Source organism: Miniopterus schreibersii (assembly GCF_964146895.1).
Source record: "Miniopterus schreibersii genome assembly, chromosome: 1".
Lineage (NCBI taxonomy): Eukaryota > Metazoa > Chordata > Mammalia > Chiroptera > Miniopteridae > Miniopterus > Miniopterus schreibersii.
The window spans coordinates 149,877,958-149,898,863 of NC_138101.1; the positions used below are offsets into that span (position 1 = coordinate 149,877,958).

A 20,906-nucleotide genomic window follows, 5' to 3' on the forward strand; every position below is an offset into this window, starting at 1 on the left:
CAGGAAGGGCCTCTAAACAAATGCTTAGTGTTTCTAAAATCTGCCAGACTCTGGAGTTTTATTAATACTGGACCCATCTCAACATGGAGCCTTCAATTCTATGGAGGCAATTTAGGAGAGGGATGGCAGGAGGTAGAAAGACCTGAGAGCCGATTTTCAGCCTCATCAACCAACACATGGCTTCAGAGGCCAAAGCCAACCACATGATCTCAATGGGAGGGAAAAATGTGACTGCAGAAATGTCCCCTATTCAGAAATTCTCATTCCCTGCAGAATTTCCCCAATTTTTTTTTCTTCACTTGCCTCATTTACAACATATTGTCCTTAGAAAAACAGGGCTAAGAAAAAATGCCAATAGATTTTTTAGTTAAACCCATTGCGAATCAGGACCTTCTAGTGAAAAGCAAGGAATGGAAATGAGACAATGATCCCAAGTCCACATCAGAGTTGCCCTCGCAGACAGTTCTCATTTTCACTAACACACCAGACCACTGTATGTTATAAAGAGTTTCCATCTTTATAATGGAATAGCACCTGTTCTAGAAGACACTGCCTGCTGTACAAAGCACTGTTAAGTAAGAGCCCCCTTCAATGCCATGCAGTTTTTTAAAGGTGTTTCTGAATGAGTTCGTGTTAAATGGAATTTCAGAAATTAAAAAGAGAATTCAAATTCAGCTGACTGCTGGCCAGTTGGAAAGTGTTCAGGTGGGAGGGGGAGGGGTGTTCTCCTTTTTCTCTACAGTCTCTCACCTTTATACAAGCCAGCCCCTGAGTCCCGGCAGGCAGCTAGGCTTTTAGGCATCACCTCCACATAATTTTGAAAATGTTCACGCACTCCCTTGAGATTGAGCCCCTGCAGCTGTCCTAGATCCTCACCCATTTCTCCTTTCCCATGCTTTCATATTGACTTCAATTACAGTACTTCTGTTGCACTTATTTATGCAACTTGTTTATTTCCCAGTGAGAAAACAAGTTCCAGGTGGGTAGGGATTTGTCCTAATCATCATTTTGTTTTCTCTCCCCAAGATGGTAAACAAGTATTCCCACTAGCAATCTGACAATGCAGTATGACTCACAGCTATGGGCAAGGAATGAATTATTCAGTTTAAATAAGAAAGATACAAACAGTATGGTCTCAGATATATAAAAGTTGATATATATTCACATATAATTATTTTTATAATTAGAAAAAAATTGTGAGGGTAGTGGACAAGACGTTGCCAAAGTTTAAATGTAAACCCTCCACACTTTAGCATATGAAATAGGGCTCTTTTGTCCATTCGTTTAGAGTTAATTAAGAAGATAAAAGTTTCTGAAAGGGAAAAAAACAAATAGCTTGTTTCTTTGGAGATAAGTATTCTTAGCATCATTTTGTCTTTCATACATCTTACTGCCTCCAAAACACTGCAACTAAGATCAGCAGCAAGGCTATGTCAGATTTTGAATTTGTGGTTGTAGAGATGTGTATTTCAGAATTTCCCAAAGTGGACTCTGTGTGGCTCCTGTTTTACAGGACATTATGCATGTTGCTTGGGGAAGAAAAACAGGGTTCTGTGCCAGATGAGTTTGGGTAATAATACCAAATCTCATGGACTCTAAGATGTTATATATTGTAAGAGAGACTATTATCGATGCCAAGGTTAGACCAAATGAGGAATCCAATAAAGCTAAGGGCAGCAAAGGGCTGAATCCTTATTGTGAGAGTAAAGGAGAAACAAATCTTTGTTTAGAAAGGGACTGCGGGAAAATGTGCCTATGACAGCCTTGGTACTAGCTAAAGGGAGAGGTAAAAAAACCTCTTCCTAAAAATTTGAACAACAAATGGTATGCACTAGATTTGAAATACAAATTCAAAAAGTCCTGCAACACAGAAAGAGAGCTCAGATAGACAGTGTCCCCAGGGTACTGCCAGAAGCCACACAAATGCTCTTTGGAAAAGAGTGACTTCAGGAATAATGCCATCAAGATGGCAACATAGGTCATTTCAAGGTCAGTTCCTCTCACAAGAAGACCAATGGCAACTATCCACAGACAAGACAGCACTGTGAAAACCTCAGAGCTGGGGGCATGAGGCTGAAGCACCAGCCTGGACCCCGGAGATGGAGAAGGGCCACATCCAAGGAAAGAGGAGCAGCTACGCTCTGACTGCATGGTCCCTCAAGCAGGTGGCACAGCACTGCGCCAAGATGGTCCCTCGGGGCCTATGGTTTCTCCAGTGGGGAACAGAGAGCCCCAGGTAGATGTCTAGCTCTCCCAGCACCGCAGGGCACTCCCTGGGTCCATTCCAGTCATGCCTCATGGGAATCACCAGGAAACCTGCAGAGGCTCAACTTGCTTCAGCTAGAGATGGAGAAGGGGCGGGGCTGACAGCAGCCAGCGCTCAGATCTCACTCTTGGTGGGTCTCATTCATACTTTCAGCAGTGCTGGAGCAGGGAGATCCCAGCCTGGGCTCTGCCCATCTGCAATTCAATCAAATACTTAAGAAGAAACTTAATCATAGACAGGTGGTCTGTCTTACAACTGGGTTAAACCATCAGCTACTCATGTCTTTGGAGAAACCATTGTTCTTGCTATTCTCTTTTTAAATGTGAACATTGGCGAGAGACTTAAAAATCTAATTGCTTAACATCTGACTCTGACTAATTTTATCAGATCCGACGAGCAGAGCAGAAAACCACCTAAATGTAGAGGTTAGGAGTCATTGAACATAATTTTCAACTTCACAGTTTTAGTGAACACAAATTTGGCAGTAAACCTGCTTATCCAAGCTTGCTGTGTGTGTACATACAAATCATTAAAACTTTTCTGTGTCCACAAATGTCTAAGTGAGGGTTAAGATGTCCCTTCACAGCTTTGCAATTTTTCAAAAGCCTCAAACATTTGCAATATGAAAAATGGATCTCTCAAAAACACCACTTAGCAAATAGCCTTACTTCATTTTCACATGGAGGGAATATCACCTTCTCAGGAAGGCACAGTTCACACTCCCATACCTATCTTTGTTGGACAAAGGTGGAATTGTGAGCAGATAAATATCTCCATCTCAATGCCTTCTCAAGGTAGAGTTAAAATCAAGACTTTGCTTTACTTCAACTGTCTGCAGATTACCAAAAATAATCAAGAGTCTTTTTAGTTCTGAGAATGTTATACTTAAAAGAGAAAATTAGGAATGGCTGTAGGGGTACCTCACTTTAAGAAATCTCAACTTCTCAGAAAAAAAGAAAAGATATATGAAACCTACCTTCACTACAAACAGGGTTTGCTAATCTCCCTTGGCACATTTAAGATAACATAAAATGCTAAGATTTAACTCGTATTCAATTTTTCTGGAATAAAAATGATTGAAAAATATCAGCTTCATGTATATTATTGAAACCAGTGATTAAACCCAAGAGGGAGGAAGAACAATTGAAGAAATCTCTAACAAGAGTTATGGCTATCATAACTCTCCTTGTCCTTGTCATTTTCAAGGACAGTCCTTTTCTTTTGTTGTTGTTGTTTAAAATAATAATGTCATTTTTAATTAATAAGTATGTTTAAATACTATAGGTTTTACATTTCACAATTGATACCCAGGGTCAAACTTTCCTGATATCCAAGATATGGGGTTAAGTAATATCCTTTAAAATGAAGATGAGTGGATATAAAAATAGAAACCTAATTTATGAATTTGATGATTTTTCTTGGTTCTAATCAACATACTCTATATATCAATTTTTTAGCCAATGAACTGCTGTCAAAACATCCTTGATGTCAGGGTATTAGTTACTTCTCCCTGATATAAAATATTTACATTCAGTGTGTTGGGTGAATGAAAATTTTCCCAGCAGAGATACCTCAACATTTCTTGTTATTGTTTCTCAGACTTCGGAATTAAAACTCTGTATCAAGTTTACCTGTTATCATACAAAAACATTTTAATAAAAACTTAAAGAAACGAAAACTCATTGGTTAAGAGAAAAATAAAATTCCACCTAAATATATATTCTTCTTCGGTTTAAAGCTCAAGTTAACTATCAATTACATAATTGCTATAGTGTCACTATTTATTAGTAAAAAGCCATGAAGCATAGTAAATTATAATCCAAGGGATTTTATAAAAGAAAGAAAAGTGCTTTTTTTCTTTTTTTTTCTTTTTACCAACCTGGGCTGAGAAACCACAGAAGAAACCAAACCAGAAATGCACAAGTGTGAATGCAAAATTCTTATAGAAGAAATAGCATAAGAATTTGCACATCCGGAAATAGGACCACCTTCCGTGAACAAGGAGAAGCCTTTGGAGGTATTGAAACTGTACAAATGAATAGTCGCTGGCTAAGACTGCCTGCAGTCCTTCCTGGCCGCTGATCCCAATGCCAATGTGAGCACCTGCAGAAGAAAAAAGGAACACTCTCATTCCCCAAACAAACACAATCTCTTTGGGGAACTTGCCATTCCTCTTTTATGGCATTATTTATACAGAAAACTTACAGCTATAGCATTGATAATTTTCACATGTATTATCTCATGAAACACTCATGAGAGGTATTTATCTTAGTTTTACAAAGAGGACATTGGCACAGAAAAGTTCAATAACTCGCACAAGGTTTTACAATTTGTAAGTGGCAAAGCTGGGACTAAACCCAAGTGTTGGGACTGTGGGACCAGTGTTCATTCCTCTATACCAGTGTCCTTTTCTAGACTAAAAATACACAAAATATTTAATTACAGACAATTTTTATGAATGCTAATAATGGTGGACTCATTGGACCCAAAGTAATCATTTTAGAATCAAATAAGAAAAATGAAGTTGTAATGGAATCTCCATTACATATTGCCAAATGCTGAACCTGAGGACTCCAGGTATGCAGCATGCCCTGCTTGAACAAATGTTCTCTTACTTTTGATCATGCTGACATCATTGGCTCCATCGCCTATGGCCAAAGTGACAGCATTCCTGTGTTTCTTCACCAGCTCTACTACTTGGGCTTTCTGGAGTGGCGTGACTCGGCAACACACCACAGTCTTACACATGCAGGCAAGTTCTAGGAGATCATCCTTGACATCACTTTCTAGGGCATGAGCCTGTTATTTTTTTTTTTAAATCCAGAATAGAACAAGAAACAATAAATCAGAAGCCATTTGGGAAGCAGATTTCTTGTTTCTCAACTGATTTATTTTCTAAACAGTTAAATTCATGTTAAGCAACAACCACCAACTAAAGAAATGAGCATCGAACTCCTACTAAACACCAAGGAATTTTGAATAACAGTAAAAGACACAGCGCCCTTGCGTGTCCTCCCTGATAGTCATCATGATGAACTGGAGAGAGATACAGTTAATGCCAGAGAAGTTCCTGAATCTCTGGAAATAAGAAAAAGCAAAAGACAAAACCCATTCATCACCCCACCAAGTTTAGAATGAACTACAAAATGGTGATTTGTTTGTTCTCCATGATGGAATTTTTGTTTCCTTTGTACTGTTGTTTTGTATATTTAGTGTTTGTTGCTGTGGCTGTTAATACATGGGTCAATGAAAAGCGGATAATCTGGAGACCAGTCCTTGAAAAACATAGTGATTGAAATCCAGAGAGGCCTCTGCAAAAGGGTGGCGTGCAAAAAAAAGGTGGTGTCTCCAACAGGGTTCCCCAACCATTTCCACCCTTTCTCCTCTCCAAATACATAACAGCCTTCAGCTATGCCAAGAAATAACTGGAAAAGAAAGAGCATAATCCATTGCAATTAATGTGCAATTTTTTTCTGGAAAATATCTTGCTGTATATTACTTAATAAACACAATAAGAGGAAACCAGAACTCACCTAAACTTTAAGTCACTGTATCTTTGGATGAATCTTCAACAAGATATTTACAGCCCCTCACAACTGGCCCCTATATTCCTTTTGAGTTCTGTCTTCTTTCACCTTTCAGTTTGCTCTTTAATCCCATTGTGCCAACTTTCTTATTTCCATAATTTGACAGGTTTTTTTCTTGCATCTGTGCCTTTGCACTGCTGTCTCCTCTATCTGAAAATATCACTTCCTCCAGGAAGTCCTCCCTGACTTTCCCACAAAGAACTAAATGAGTCTGTCTCTCTGCTCTCAAAGCACTGTGTTCACTCCTCTTTATAATACTTGCCATGCCACTGTGAGATTAGTTGTTCCACCAGATGGCAATCCTTAAAGCAATGTCCATGTTCTATTCATATCCTTATCTTTGGGCTCTAGTACTGTGACCTAGACATGCTTAGTAAATGTAAATGGTATGAATAGAAAGATGGGTGAATGACTATAAAAACATGTACTGAGGTAGATAATTCTCACGTCAAGGTCTATAACTCCTACAGGAAATTGTGAGCTAGCCTTCTCAAATATAAATGCTCCTTCTGAAAGTATGTAACTGGCTGTCTTGCTGAGAATGGTCCCCTTTTCTCTCTTTTCTTTTCACTTTACCATCAAAAATGAAAACCTAGACTCCCAGACTCTGAGAAAGAAGGACCCAATTACATTCTGCAAAGCATCAAAATTTCAGCAAATTGGAATTATAATTTGTTGGGAGTTTTTTAAGCTTTTGACCATACTATCAGATACATGGCCAGTTCTCCTTAAATGAAAAATGACATTTCATGGTTTCATAAGCTTTGGGCATTGAGGCTGAAGGGGCTCTTGAAGAAGATCTATCTTAGCTTTTTCAGCATATTTAGAGACAGAGAATAGTGTCTGTTATCACCTGAATACTCTAACCCACCACACAGTGGCTTCTTTGACCTTGAGGGAAAGGCAAAGTGCAGCTCATTAGGGACCTTGTCCATATTATGGTCCCTGGTCAATTCAGCTGGGAGGCCACCAGCTCCAAGTCCCAGATGACAGGTTTATAATTTTCAGTTGCTATTCATTTGTGCAAGGGAGAAGTTCGTGTCATCTGGACAAACTTTCAACTGAGCTTGGCCTGCAGCTGAGCTCTGTAACTTTCCATGGTGTAGAAGGCAACACATAATTACGTCTGGAATCCAGCTGGATAATGCTCTAAGCTAAGAACTAACAGACAGCTGATCACAGGGGGAAAAGACAATGTAGTCAGATCCAACTTCTTTTGCCCTCTAAGAAAATGTCTAAAAGAAGATGCCCTTATTTTACAAAGTCTGACACAGAGAAAGGATCATCAAAGAGGAGTAAAAATGTGAGATTAGTTCTTTTTGCACATAAATGATAATTTCACTGGAGTGCAATCAGAGCTTTTGTTTTCTAAATTAGAAACTAAGAAGAGCATTTTGATATTTGTTCAAGATTTGGAACCTGAACTACATTAAAAGTGCAATGCAAGTTTATTCTATTACGACAAGAACCAGATTTCCTAATCAAAGCAAATTGTTTGGCATTGCTGTAAAATGCTGCTATTTAGAAAAACCACTAGAGGTATCTTAATGGCAATAATTTGGAGTGGTAATTATATGAAGGTCGGGTTGTACTCTGCAAATCACAAACATTAGCAAGAGCACTAATTGCAATACCTTCATCCAGTTGCATTATTTTAATTAAATAACAGTGAACTATGACACTCGCCCTTAGGAAAGCACTTAAACAATCTTGCTAAATAGTCTACAGTCATTTAGACAAGATTGATATTCTGTGAATTCAGTATTTCTTTGGAACCTCCCTTCACTGTGGTGGTTCAAGCAATAATGTATGAAATACATATTAGAAGTTTCCTTTCCTCTCACAAACAGGAAATTATTGTGTATGCCTTGTTTCCAGTCATGTCATTTGTTTGGAAAACACAAATGGAGATCTCACTATGATGGCACAAAAAACATGATTATCGGGGCAAAGTAAAAGAAAGAACAAAAGCCTTAAGTGAACTCACCAAACTGTGGCCATTGATAATTAAGGCGTAATCTCCCGTTACGGTCTCTTCTACAACTGAGTCCAGCTCCAGCTGCTGCTTTTTTTCAAAAATTACATGGCCATTGGAAGAACTTCTGTTTTGTCCAAACAAAATTTCCTTTGCTTTCCTTAAAGGCAAGGAGCGGCAGAAGGAGCAAATCATAACAAAGTATACAGAGCATACCTTTTAATTCTAACAAGAGACTGGCCTAGAGGTAAATTCATTTGTCCCTATTTAGACAGACTGTGACACAAGATTCAGCAAGCTTCATAACTCTGTAATAGAGATACCATAGCAAATTTCCAAATTCCAGGAAGTAGGAGGGTAAACATAATTTTTTTTAAAAATCATCTTGAACATTTTAAATTACTTAAAAGCTAAATCATCATCTTGATCTGGCCTTGAACTAGGGGCACTTGATAAATTTGGTATATAAGGTTGTTTGAGTTTCAAACACTTAAGAACCACTGATCTGGCATGATATTGCTAAATAATGAAAGGGAAAGACTAAAGAAAATTTGTGATATCTTCTAGTAATTCTGGGGAATCTGTGTAGTAAATAAATTAATCAATCTGTAGAACAATGTAATATGACCCATCTTAAAACAGCAGGCTTCTAAGAAGGACAATACATTTGACAATACAAATGATAGCACTTACTGAATTGGCATAGTCATTATAATTAACGGAATATTTTAAGTGAAAATTGTTACTCATCAGCTCAAACAATAGAATAAGTCTTCTGAGAGAGAAAATACAGACACCACGCAGAGCGTCATTCCAAATGGAAACTCCTTTCAATGCCCTAGCTCTGACCAGCAGTAGAATAATCCTGCCCTCATCTCATCCATCTCTGCTGTTTAAGAGGAAGATTGTATGGTAATTCAATATCCTTAGAAGTGGCCTTTTACTTTTTTCTTCAACATGGAAAGATAATGCTTTTAAACGAAGGGAAGTTTCCTCTCTGAGGACCCTTGAATGACAGGCTTTGAAATGCCATAGGGGAGGCTGACATGACTTCAGAACTCTCAGCCACAACCAGGGAGCTACACAGCAGACACTCCCTGAAGATGAGTGTCAAAGCTAGCCACCAACACTTCAGGCCACAGCTTGCATATACAAAATGAGTGCCCGTGAGAGAACGGGGAGTGAGAGACAGGCCAGAAAATGGATGTGTTGGCTTAGAGCAAAATGAAATGGTTCCCCAAGGGTTCATCCTACATAGAAGTTTAATAAAAAAGTTTCAGGCTGTGACTTTCCTGAAAGAAGAAAGTGTTCACTGTACAAAAACAATCACTGTAGTTCTCAACTTTTTATTTGAAAATGTAACACTAATTGTTTAATGCTAAAAAACAAACCAAAACAAAAAAACCCTTATCTTCTGGCTCAACATCTCCTTCTGCTGTCCAGGACCCAAATCACAGCCTGTATTTAGGAACCCAAGCAACCCAGAGGTTACATAGCCCTGGCTCCAAGGATGATATCATGTGTTTAGCAATCAGTTTGCAGAATCAAAGAAAAAGGTTTATAAAGTCAGAGTGCTACGTGTGAAATTTAAGGAGTTAGAGTAAGGAGGGGGAGAGAGAACAGACACGAAAAATTATTGTTTTAAGTGGGAGGAACAGACTTCTGCATCAGATAATCATGTCAGGGAATCCTCCTCACAGTCATGGAAATATATAGTCCCATGTAATGAAGAAAGGAAAAGAGACAAATTCTTCGGAAATGAACATTTTCCTGACAATGTTGCAGAGCTCATAAACTGGGTCCTAAGAAAGCACCAAAGGGAAAACATCTCCTGAGGTTTCCTTTTCTGTAACGTTCTCTCTCACTGGATAAATGACTCAATCTCTGTTTTCCCCCCAGAGAATGAAAACATTCCAAAGAAGGGTGAAGTTCATAAAACTATTGGCTGAAATTTTATTTACTTATGACTTTTTCCCTCCTAAACTGTCTTCCTAACATCTCACAAGAACCTTTTCCAGGCAGACAAGGGACAGTTTTTCTAGCTCTGCTTAAATGCCCACTGCACTCCCTCCATACAGGCCAACCTCCCTCACCAGATCGGGCTCATGCGTTGTCAGACCTTTGTCCATGCTCTATACCTGTCATTTCTTTTTCTTCCTGGAACTTAGCTCTTCAAATACCAGCTAGTTCTCGCAAAAACAATTTATTAGAAGGGCAAAAGCTGCACATAACTCCCTTCAATGAATACGAACTATATTTTTTGCAGGCTTAACACACAATGCTTAACCACAGAATACAAATAACACATGCTAAAACAAAAGAATGCCTGTTTTTTCCAAGCTTTGTAATGAAGGGCAGTCTATTACAATGTTGGCATGCAGAAATGCATTAATGATTGAAGCCACTGCTGCATTCACAGTCCCATGCCACCACAAACACAGCAAAGCCCAGTTAGGCCCATGTTGGCTAGCATGCAATCTATAAAGAAAAGAGATGGAGGGAAAAGAGTCCTTTTATAAGTCCTTTTAAGACACTCTATATTCAAACTTTAATAGGACCTGTTAAGAAATGGATTGCAATCATGGTATCATGCTTAAAAGAAGACAATCTTGACTTTGATTAAGAACATTGGGCTTGGAGCCTGGAGACCTGGGTTTGTTACTGTAGACAGCCAGTCGGAGCACCGGGGAGTCTCCCCCACTGGCCAAGATGGCAGCAGGGGTAGGTTCTTACACCTGAGGGTGCCAAAAGCTAGAAATACGGTTGGATAAGGCCCCGAGGATGCTGAAAGCTAGGAAAATGAATGGATAGGGCCCCAACCACGTCAAAAGCTAGCAAGATAATTGGACAGGAAAAAAAGCCCTCCCCTCCCTCTCCCTGTACGAACCTCAGACTTGAGCAGTAAGGGGAGATTGGTCCACGTTCTCCCAGGTTGTGTGGCTTCGGGATAAAACCTCTTTCCTTTCAGGCCAATACCTGCCTCAAGAGTTTGGCTTTCCTTGCAGCAGGCAGCCAACCTCTATTTTTTTGTTAGGTTAAAGCCTCAGGCCCTAGGTCTACCTTTGATATCCAGCCACTTGATTAGTCAGTAACAGTCTCAAACTAGAACCCAGGTCTTCAAATTCCTAGTTCTTGCTCTACCACACCAAATAGGTTTACTATAGAGTCTGCCACAGGCTCCCTCTAGGTTGGGGCAAAGACACAGTGACCGAGGAGCAGTTAAGGGACAGTACTACCTTGCCAACAGTAGAGGAAGGGAGAAAGTATGTGAAATTTTTATTTCAAGTCCTATTTCCATCCCTTACTCTCTGTGTGACCTGAAGACATTAAAGTCCTGAACCAGTTTAGAAACTATTTTCTTCATTAGAAACTGAGGGAATGGTATCAGCCAATCAGACTGGTTGATACCAGCTATGAAAATTTGGGCAGCTGCACAAGTATGTACTAGAAAATCTCCAAGATGACTTAGTTCCCTAAAATTTTACCATTGATGATAGGAACTTAACTTACTAAAACATTTAGCCTGGGTGACTAGCAGTTGGGAATTAGGAACAAGATGCATCTTGTTTGACCTGCATAGTGTTTTTAAAAAATCTATGAGGTTTTTTAAAAAGATGAGGTTTTTTAAAAATAGATGATGTTTGCCTTACCAAAGGCCCCACCTCTCCCTAATGTCTTATATATAGACCAGGTCACACAACTGATGTTACCTTCTTGGCCCTAGAGCCATTTACATTTGTGAACCTTGCTCGTTCAAATAAATAACTTTCCACCAAGTAGGTGTTCGAAAAAATACAATGCATATTTTGTTGATCAAGGAGGAAATATATCCTAATGTATCACTGGTAAACTTCTCAGAAGCAGTGCAGTTACTTCATGGTCTAATTAGTTTTAAGACATGAATTTTTCTAACAATAAAGCATGTGATCAATGCAACAAAAATGAAACATGGAATGAGTTTGCCTGTCAGCCCAAGTAAAATCACATTCTCAGTCTGTTTTCTTTTGGGGAGAAGACATATGTATTGGTGAAACGTAATCAATGCAGTAATCTTCTGAGAAACCATAGCAGAAAATTTAATTGTAGATTTCTGGGCATGCCCTCAATACTAAAGCAGCTATGGCAGCAAAATTAATGCAAGACTCAAAGTGTCTAAAATGGTTTCATGACACTAAATTTGAAACAAGCCATATGCATGATATACATGAAAATTACATATCCATGTTTATGAAATAATCTAAACACATTTGACAGGTTTAAATATAAGCATTTAGGACATTTCTTCCCAATAGCTACTATCACTTAGATCCTGTTCTTTTGATAGGTTGTTGGTTTTTTGGGTTGTTTTGTGTGTTTTTTTGGTTTTGCATGAACTCCCACTGAACTCAAAAGCATAAAACAAGAAAAGTTAATGGTGTAAATTTATGATTTCAATATTTTATCCCCCAAACTATGGGCTTTGATATAAGTAACCAAGATTAGAATTACAGAGAGCACTTCTAGCAATAACTTCTCTTAGATGCTCTTCTCCCCCATCCTAATATTAAGCAAATGAATATCATAGATGGATGTAGATAATACATGTATACTGCTTACAATAGTGTCCCAGGCATGGTCTCAAAGCATTTAGCAATGGGGTCATTAGAATCTGGATATGCTCCCATCTATCTTCTTTCAGCAAGAGTTAAATTCCCCCAAAAATAAAAATAAAAATTTAAGTATTAATTATCAAACAAATCATTAATTTTCTTCAATAAATTCTATAGAATCTATCATTAAAGTTACAGAAATAACAATAATAAAAAAGTTATATTCATAATAATTAGATTTCCCAATTTTTATTTGGCAAAGACATAGCTTCTAACAAGTATGACAGAGAAGATTTCTACAGTGGGTAAAGGCAATGTAGAAGAAGCTGAGAGATTTGATCTACAAATATCAGTTAGTAGTGCTAACGGTTAAGACTTCAGATAATAAGAAAAATTATTTCTCAAAATTAAATATTTGTCCACTCTTACCTGCAAATTCCTCACTTACACATTTTCTGGTACTACGCAGTGATTACACAAATTTCACAGTATGCTATTTCAATAGCAGCTACGTCAAACTATCTACTTTCTTGAAAGACTCTATTTTAACTTTACACACCATCTCCTACAGCCGTGTTTTTCAAGCTCATTTGGCCATAAGCTTCATCTAGGTGCTTATTAAAGTACAAAGTCCTATGCCTCTGGTAAGTCTTAATATTCTTAATTTTTAGGTCAAAATGAAGCTGGAGAATTGGTGTTTTAACCAGTGCGCTCAGTAACGCTGACACTCATTATCACGTAAGAGTTAACAGGTTACTTGCCAGTGCATGATTTTAAAGGCTAACAGTGCAAATGACTGGAAATCATTTTCTGAAAAAAACGGGAAATGTTGAAGGTCTGAAGAAATTAACTCACTACTGATGTCAAACTTACCTTAGTTTGTGACCAAAATGAATAGAACTTTAGGAAACATGCAGAAAGAGCTCTATACTAAAAGATCACAGGAAACTATAGAGTGTCTTTCTACTTTCTCAACGATCTGATCTTCCTTTTCCCCTTTCTCCCTTCTTTCCTCTCTTCCCTTCCTCCCTCCTTTAACACTTACCTGAGTTCTTCTCTGACTTCCACTGCCGTGTTCCCTGTTATAATGAACACTTCATTCATGTCGTCAGTCAGCATGTTGCAGGCATAGCCAATGTTGATGGCAGTTTCTGATACAAAATAAAGCCTAATTCAGTTAGAACATTATTTGATAATATACTTATACAGAAGGGTTTTTTTCTATAAAAATTTTGAGGCCATTGCTGTAGTTCTTTGTAGCTTACAGGCTCCCTTAATGTCAAAGAGATCACAATGAGTGATAATGCAAGAGACCCAGAGGGAAATTCAAAGCCCTGGCCTCCCATGATCAAATTTGTCAATTGCTAAAGCCATGGATTGGTAGCATCATTTATGAGTCCTCAATTTTCTCATCTAGTTTTTACCAGAGGTCCCAACTATCACCTTTGGAAAGCTAAAATACTAAACTTAGCCATTTTTCAATTCTGATATGGTAGGCAAATTGAAAAACAACTCACAAAATGTTCAGTTGAACAGCAAAAATGCTCCTATAAAATTTTTATAGATCTCCCACAGGCAACATTGTCATTTTTCCATTAAGTGAATGGACTGCTACTACTAGATAATTGGAAAATTACATGATGTTGGGCATTCCTTCCTCTAATTTTATAGAAATGGAGTCTAGGACAGTTAGGTAACCCTTCCATTATCAGTAGTCATTTAATTCTAATTCTTCTGAATTCTTAGACTCTACCTCATTCTATGGAGTCATTAGATTTGTCTGTCCTAAGTCAAGGAAGACAACTGATAAAATCTCAGCATATGCTTTGTATAAATCACATAAATTAAAGCTAAATCACAGTAAATGTGTGGATATTCTTAACTAATTGAACAGCTATACACACTGGTCAACATCAAACTCCAAGAAGTCTGTAATACACACCAAAGAGCTCAACCTTCTATTGTTTATTTTTTGTGATCAGTGACCTGGGTGAACATATAAAGAACTGATTTATCATATCTGAAAATCCTACAATGTTCTAAAAATATCTAACACATAGATAGAATCTTAAAAACGTACGTTTGTCAGTTAACTGAATATTTCTGGTTTACAGAGGTACAAGTGTAAAATCATTTTTGTGTTAACCATTACGGCTAGCAATGGATCCAAAAGGTATTGATTCCCTTTCTTTCTTAGGAAGCACAGTATTATTAACATAATGACTCTTTTTCTGATGACTTGGCATTTTTCATGCCTGAGAGTGGGTCCCCTCTCATTGCACCACTGCATGAAAGACCTGGGATTCAGGAAGGTTGCTCTAGAACAGCTGTGGTGGTTGTTAAAATACCAAAATATTTCCATACCAGTTGATAAACAGTTGTTTCCTTGAGCCTCCCAAAAACCTGCCCACTACCCTGACCCTCTAATAAGATCCCCAAACCTCCAATGTCCTGCTTTAGTACTATGCCATTCTCTGTCCTGATTGGAAGCAGTGCTCATATAAACCAATAGTTAAACATTTTTAATTCCATTGTTGCCTATAGGTTTAACTATTATATTTAAGAAGTGAATTATGTTGAAATTCAATAGACTTAAATATAACTATTATATTTAAGAAGTGAGTTAAGTGGAAATTCAACAGACCCCAGGATATACTATAAGAGATATTTTCTTAATTTGTTTTTGTTTATTTTTAAACAGTAAATTCTTATATTAACTTTCTTTTTTGTATTTTAACTCTTTCCTATATGGAGGACTGGGCAAATATCTACCTAATTAAACTTTCTGACTAGTTAAAATTTTACCGTATAAATTATTGCCTTCTGTTCAAAATATCATTATCCATTTTCAAATTACCTTGTTTGTCTCCTGTTAGGACCCAGATCTTAATATTGGCTAGTGATAAACTTGCAATTGTTTCAATAACACCCTCTTGTAACTTATCTTCTATGGCAGTGGCACCTAGAAGCTTTGTTGAAAAATAAAGAATACCTTATGTTAATGCATGCAAACAACATTCATAACATCTACAGCTTTTAGTCACAGAGTTCAGAAGTCAGGGAACACTAATTGAAGGCAGAAATTATAATGCAGTGATATAGCAAGCATCCTATTATGTGCAGAGGTGGGCTGAGAAGGACTTAAGAGGAGTTTCTCAAATCAAGCCAACTGATAGGAACACAAATTAATGGCAGAGATCCTGGAAGTTAACATAAAGAATCAGAAGCCATTTGGGTTTCTAAGGACTTAAGAACTCTCCAGCTCCTCCATTTATATCAACACGAAAGAGTACAAAGGAGAGCCCTCATCTCACAGTCAGGTTCACAAAAAAGTAGAGCCATTCTGCTAAATTAACAAATCAGCAGATGCCATAAACTAAAAAGTGAAGGTTCCTCTGCAATATTTCATCCACAGATGAACAAGGTGTGCTCCCTAGTACCTCACCGTAGCTAAGCATCTTAGCCACCAGAGCCTCAGGGAACAGTGGTTTTTGGAACAGATCATACTCTCATACTCTGGGTAGCACAGATATTATGAGAATCTCATGGGTCTAAGATGGTTTAAAGCTATAGCTCCACTCTTCATGGCAAGTTTCCCTGTTCTAAAAAGGTGGATTATAAAGCAGGGAGGGGGGGAAATAACATCACGGACATATCAGAGATTGACAAACAATAGAGAGTCTGCTATCTTCTACTCTAGGGGACTTCCAATTGTATAAGCTACAGCTAATAGAAATAATTCTCTAGGTTCTCTGGGGCCACACATGGCAAACTCAAAGCCAGCATATAACTCATGATTCAGTGTTTGAAAGAGTAACATCTGCCGTGTACAAGATGATTCAGCCAATGGATTATTCCTACGCTAGATCTCTAAACACATACTATCTTCTCTATAAACACAGGCCATCATGTTTCTAAACTCATACCATCAAATCCCGTTCGATTTCTTCATACAGCCCAGCTATCCGTTCATCCCTCTCATCTGTGGCAGCATTTGCATCTTCAAGCATTTTATGCCACTCTTTAAAGTACTTGTCATCCAGATCTCTATATGCGATGGCCAAGGTTCGAAGGCCTTCCCCTGCAAATTCCTGCCAGAGCAGATATTGACTTAGGAACCATCCCAAAGCAATAATCATAGCAAGAACGACAACAATAACAAGTAAGGAGTTTTGCACTCAAATTCACTTTATCCCAAGAGCACAACTTGGCCATCCCGATCTCCAATTTTTAATCCCCTTGGAAATGGGAGATAATGTTTGCATTTTGAATTTTATTTCTCTTGGGTTAAAACATTCAGGAGAGCTAACCTATCCCCTAAAAGACATCTAAAGTGCCTGCTGAAATGTCCTAGTTGAGAGATATCAGTGGTGCCCATGACTTGACTATCCATTTGAACCAATATATATTGGTTTCCAACCTACCCTCTGCCTAAAGGAAGCCCTCCTGGCAATGAGAGGGACCCAGCCTGGTTTATGGCCCATGGCACTCAGCTTCTTGTGGAAATAAAACAACCCTAGAGAAGTCATAGTTCTCAAATCAAAGGCAGAGGCTCTCTGAAGGGATTGTAGCTTGTCTCACCAAAGTCTGGTCACATCCTCCCTAATATAGCTATGTCTAAAATGAGTTCAGTCTTACTTTTGTTTATGCTTGAAATTTTCCATAATAAAAAGTTAAAAGTCAATAACAGATGAATAAATAGATGTTAGGTAATAGAAGTTTAAGCCTATTAATCAAGGTTATGTTATAATAATAATCTCTAGGAGAAAGGGGAGAGAAAGGCAGGAAGTCAATATTAATGCTTGTTTCCGGGAAATAGGACTAGAAGGGAAGGCTGATATTTTATTCTAAATCTCCTGTCATTTTAAAAAGCGCTATATATATAAAATTTTGCTTTAATAATAAAAATGTTTTGAAACTTTAAAGACACCATCAGGTCAGGTTAGATTTTTAAAAATATTTTTTATAAACTGTTTTTTATGGAGTTAGTATTTAATGATAGGTGGAATTAATGGGAGAATTGTGCTTTTCCTTTTGAGTCTCAGTGAACTGACAATTTTAAATGATACTTCTGGTGCTTTATCCGTCTATTAGGAAAAAAATTTTTAATTAGGAAACTGGTAGTTGCTAAGTGTCTCACACAGCCGCAATAGCTGGAAACATATGTAGATTGCTCTGGGGAAAACGCTAAAAACCTCCCACTTTGCCTAGGCCTCCAGTGGTCATTTTATGGGCCTGTATACTGTGTTTTTATAGCCATTTCTAGGCCTTTGGGCGTCACCATTGAACGTATCTCCTCTGTGTGTTTTGGCTTGCAGAACACACACAGGTTTGTGATCACGCACAAGTTAAACCGTGACACATCCTAATTAAGTTAATGGAAAGAAAAGTCAGTGCAAACTACAATGATGTGGTTTAGCCCAGAGAGACCCTGAGAAAAACTGTCCAAATTTATCTAGTAGGCAGTTGGTAGCAGTTTGGATATTGCAATCACATTTTACAAGCCCTGCCTTCCAGGACCACCGCTGGGTCCCCTACTGATCTGAACATGGAATCAATGTGTTGTAACAATCTTTTGTCCTCTTAATTCGCACAAACACTTCTTGCCTTTAACTTGCAACCCGCTGGGCATGACAATGCTTTCCTCTCTGTTCTGTACAATAGTGAATCAACTCTAAGAAGACATTACAAAAGGGGACAGATGATTTAAGTTATTTAATTAGTACATGAAACACAAGTTGAATCCTAAGTGAGCATTTGACCAAGGTTGTTTCCTATCATTAAACAATTCAGAATCAATAATTAAATATAAAAGTAAAGCCTCAGAATTTGAAAGCCAAAATGAATAAAGTGAATGAAGCTAACAGTGAGTCAAATTGAGAGTACCTGAAAAAAGTTTGTTTTGCACAGAAATGTAAAAAGACCAAATTATGTCCTATATTTTAGTATGAAAGGCGACCGTATGAAAATCCAGGGCTGTGGTGTTTGAGCAGTGGCAAAAGTCAGATACTTATGATTCCAATGTTGTTCTCATAGAAAAAAAAAAAAAAAATTAAAAAGACCATGCCAGCCTTCTGGAAGAGATTAAAAGAAAATCAAGAATGCTCTATTGGAAAGACAAAAACAATAGCTATGTTTGTACCCAATATTACTAAACCATCCTTCTTTAAACTTAAAGTCAGGCAGAGGTTTGTTTGTTTTTTAAATTTTATTTGTTTGTTTTTTAAAGATTCAGGGAATGTTTTGTATTAAATATAGGGCTTGACAAAGAACACGAATCCTCCATAATTTTTTTAAAGGGGAGAAACCAGTGAGGAAATGAGAGTTTGGGCCAGTTGCCATTAAAGTTCATATTGGGTTAAATAGAACCTCAAGCAAATGCTAGAGAGACACTAGAATCTCAGATTTAAACAAGGTAATGCTCATATTTAATTCATAGACACTTAACTCATTTTCAAAAAAAAAAAAAAAATTGCCACAGATCACCCCTGATCCCTTCAGAAAGCTTTGGGAAAGAAATTATGCATAGTTTCAGAATGTATGCAATGGGTAACTTCAACCGAGGGAACATAAGTGACTCATCATGATTTATGTCCTGAATAAAAAGACCCCTGGAAGAGAAAATTGGCTGCAGAGACTACTTTCCCCTCACCCTATAAACACAACCTTAAGCTTTTCACTGGGGATGATCGTAGGTGCCAGACACGTTGGAACTCAGGTGAAAGCAATTGCCCAGCTTTTCTTCCCTGAGCCAGTCTAGTCTCCCAAGGGGAGCAGCCCCAAACTGCAGGGGAGTTAGAGCCTGTTTCCCGAAGTGTCCTGAGCCTTCTCCTGACTGGAGTTCAGGGGCCCACACTCAATGGCTGCTTCTCAGCTGCTGTGTGTTAATCCACCTGTGATGAGACCAACCAGACTCTCAGCAGAGCAGGGGGTGGGCCCATGTGCCAGTTTCCAGACATTCACTGGCACAGTTTCCTGAGGAACCACTCTCCACATGTTTTTTATTTCAGAAGTCAGATCATTTAGCTGATATTTTTAAAATAAGACCTAACCACAGAAAGTGGCCAAAGGGCCATTGTGCTAACCGTAAGACAGAGGCACTTACACTGATATGGTCTGACGTCAAAGTCAGGAGGTCTTCACTGGACGGATGAAGTTTTTCAAACAGAATAGTGTCCGCTCCTTTGGAATAAAGCTTTATCTGTCCTTCCGGGTTTCTAACTGAAAAGAAAAAAGTTTGGAAAGTAGATTATAATCAATAAAATCTGTCAAAACTAGGCTCTCCCAGGGTTCCCAGCCAGGCAATTTGGAACTGTGCATAATGTTTCAGCCAGTAGTAAAATATGCAGTGTCTTTGGTTAGAAGGTCACTACTTAAATCACTTGGCTTTATTCCTGTTTTATTAACTTAGAAATATTTCATCTACTGAAACCCTTTGATTTCCCGAACTCAGAAACAAGTGTTTCTATTCTGATGCGTATGACCTTCCTATTTTCCTTGCTTACTATTTCTGAAGGGTTGATACGTTTAAATTAAGCCTGTATTGAGCAGAATTGTGAGCTTTATTTGCCTCCCTCCTGGTGTGAAATTCAAGACCAACTGTAGGAATCAACTATCAGTGTTATGCCAAATGATCTCCATATGGAATTCAAGCCATTCAAAGCAATGGTTTATGCATTAGTTCTCAGCCCTTGCTAACATATTTTTTTTACCCCCTTTACTCCTTGGAAAAGCCCTTTCTTTCTTGCTGGTTCATTCTTGAGTCACAGTCCTGGCTGTAAGAGTGCCTCACAGGAGGCTTTCAAAATCAAAGTTTCTACCTTCTCCCCACTGGAAGTCTGTATTAGTATGGCTGGATTTTTAACCCACCCCCCAGGTTTGGGAAGGGCAGCCTTCGCTAGGCTCCCCTCATTTCTAATCCCCAAGTCTTCCCCCGATGTCCCACATGTTACTGTCAAAAAAGTCTTTTTCAAACTGCAGAAAACTTGGCCTACCTTTGTAAGCTTGGTTTTATAGCTTGGCACAAAGTAGGCACTTAATTATTTGTTGAATGAATGAATAAGTGAATGACGTGGCAATGTAGTTATTTCCAGGAACTGCCTATAATTTAATACAACTGCCAGGGTCACAACTTGATGGTCTGAACACTGTGACCCTCACAAGCTTCATCAAGTCATAGATTATACATGCTTTCCACTCAATGATACGTTTTCACTAGAGACAGAATGCCTCAAAACAGATAAATGTAAATATGGACTACTATTAATTTAATAGGATACAAAATGTAGAGTTTGATTTAAAGGAATATAAATATCATAGTACAATAAATTACTTTTCCCTCTCACCTCTAACCACCCTTAGTCAACACTTAATCTGCTCTAGTTTCCTCCTGGCTTGGATAAATATAATGCACCCTGGAAACTATTTTGTACTGAGACTTGTCTAGGTTCATCATCTCTTCTAAGATCCTTGGTCAGCTTTTCTAGTTG

General features: G+C 38.1%; 1 protein-coding gene across 2 annotated transcripts in view; it reads right to left on the reverse strand.

Moving 5' to 3' along the window:
- ATP8B4 (ATPase phospholipid transporting 8B4 (putative)) overlaps positions 1–20,906 on the reverse strand; it is a 189,160-nt gene that overhangs the window by 27,675 nt on the left and 140,579 nt on the right. For both annotated transcript variants that reach the window (XM_081140667.1, XM_081140668.1), the window contains 7 exons: positions 19,523–19,638; positions 16,344–16,508; positions 15,275–15,386; positions 13,463–13,568; positions 7,841–7,988; positions 4,882–5,065; positions 4,146–4,369 (listed from right to left, as the gene is read on the reverse strand). In XM_081140667.1, coding sequence (XP_080996793.1) covers positions 4,146–4,369; positions 4,882–5,065; positions 7,841–7,988; positions 13,463–13,568; positions 15,275–15,386; positions 16,344–16,508; positions 19,523–19,638 — 1,055 coding nt within the window. The remainder of the gene's footprint in view (positions 1–4,145; positions 4,370–4,881; positions 5,066–7,840; positions 7,989–13,462; positions 13,569–15,274; positions 15,387–16,343; positions 16,509–19,522; positions 19,639–20,906) is intronic.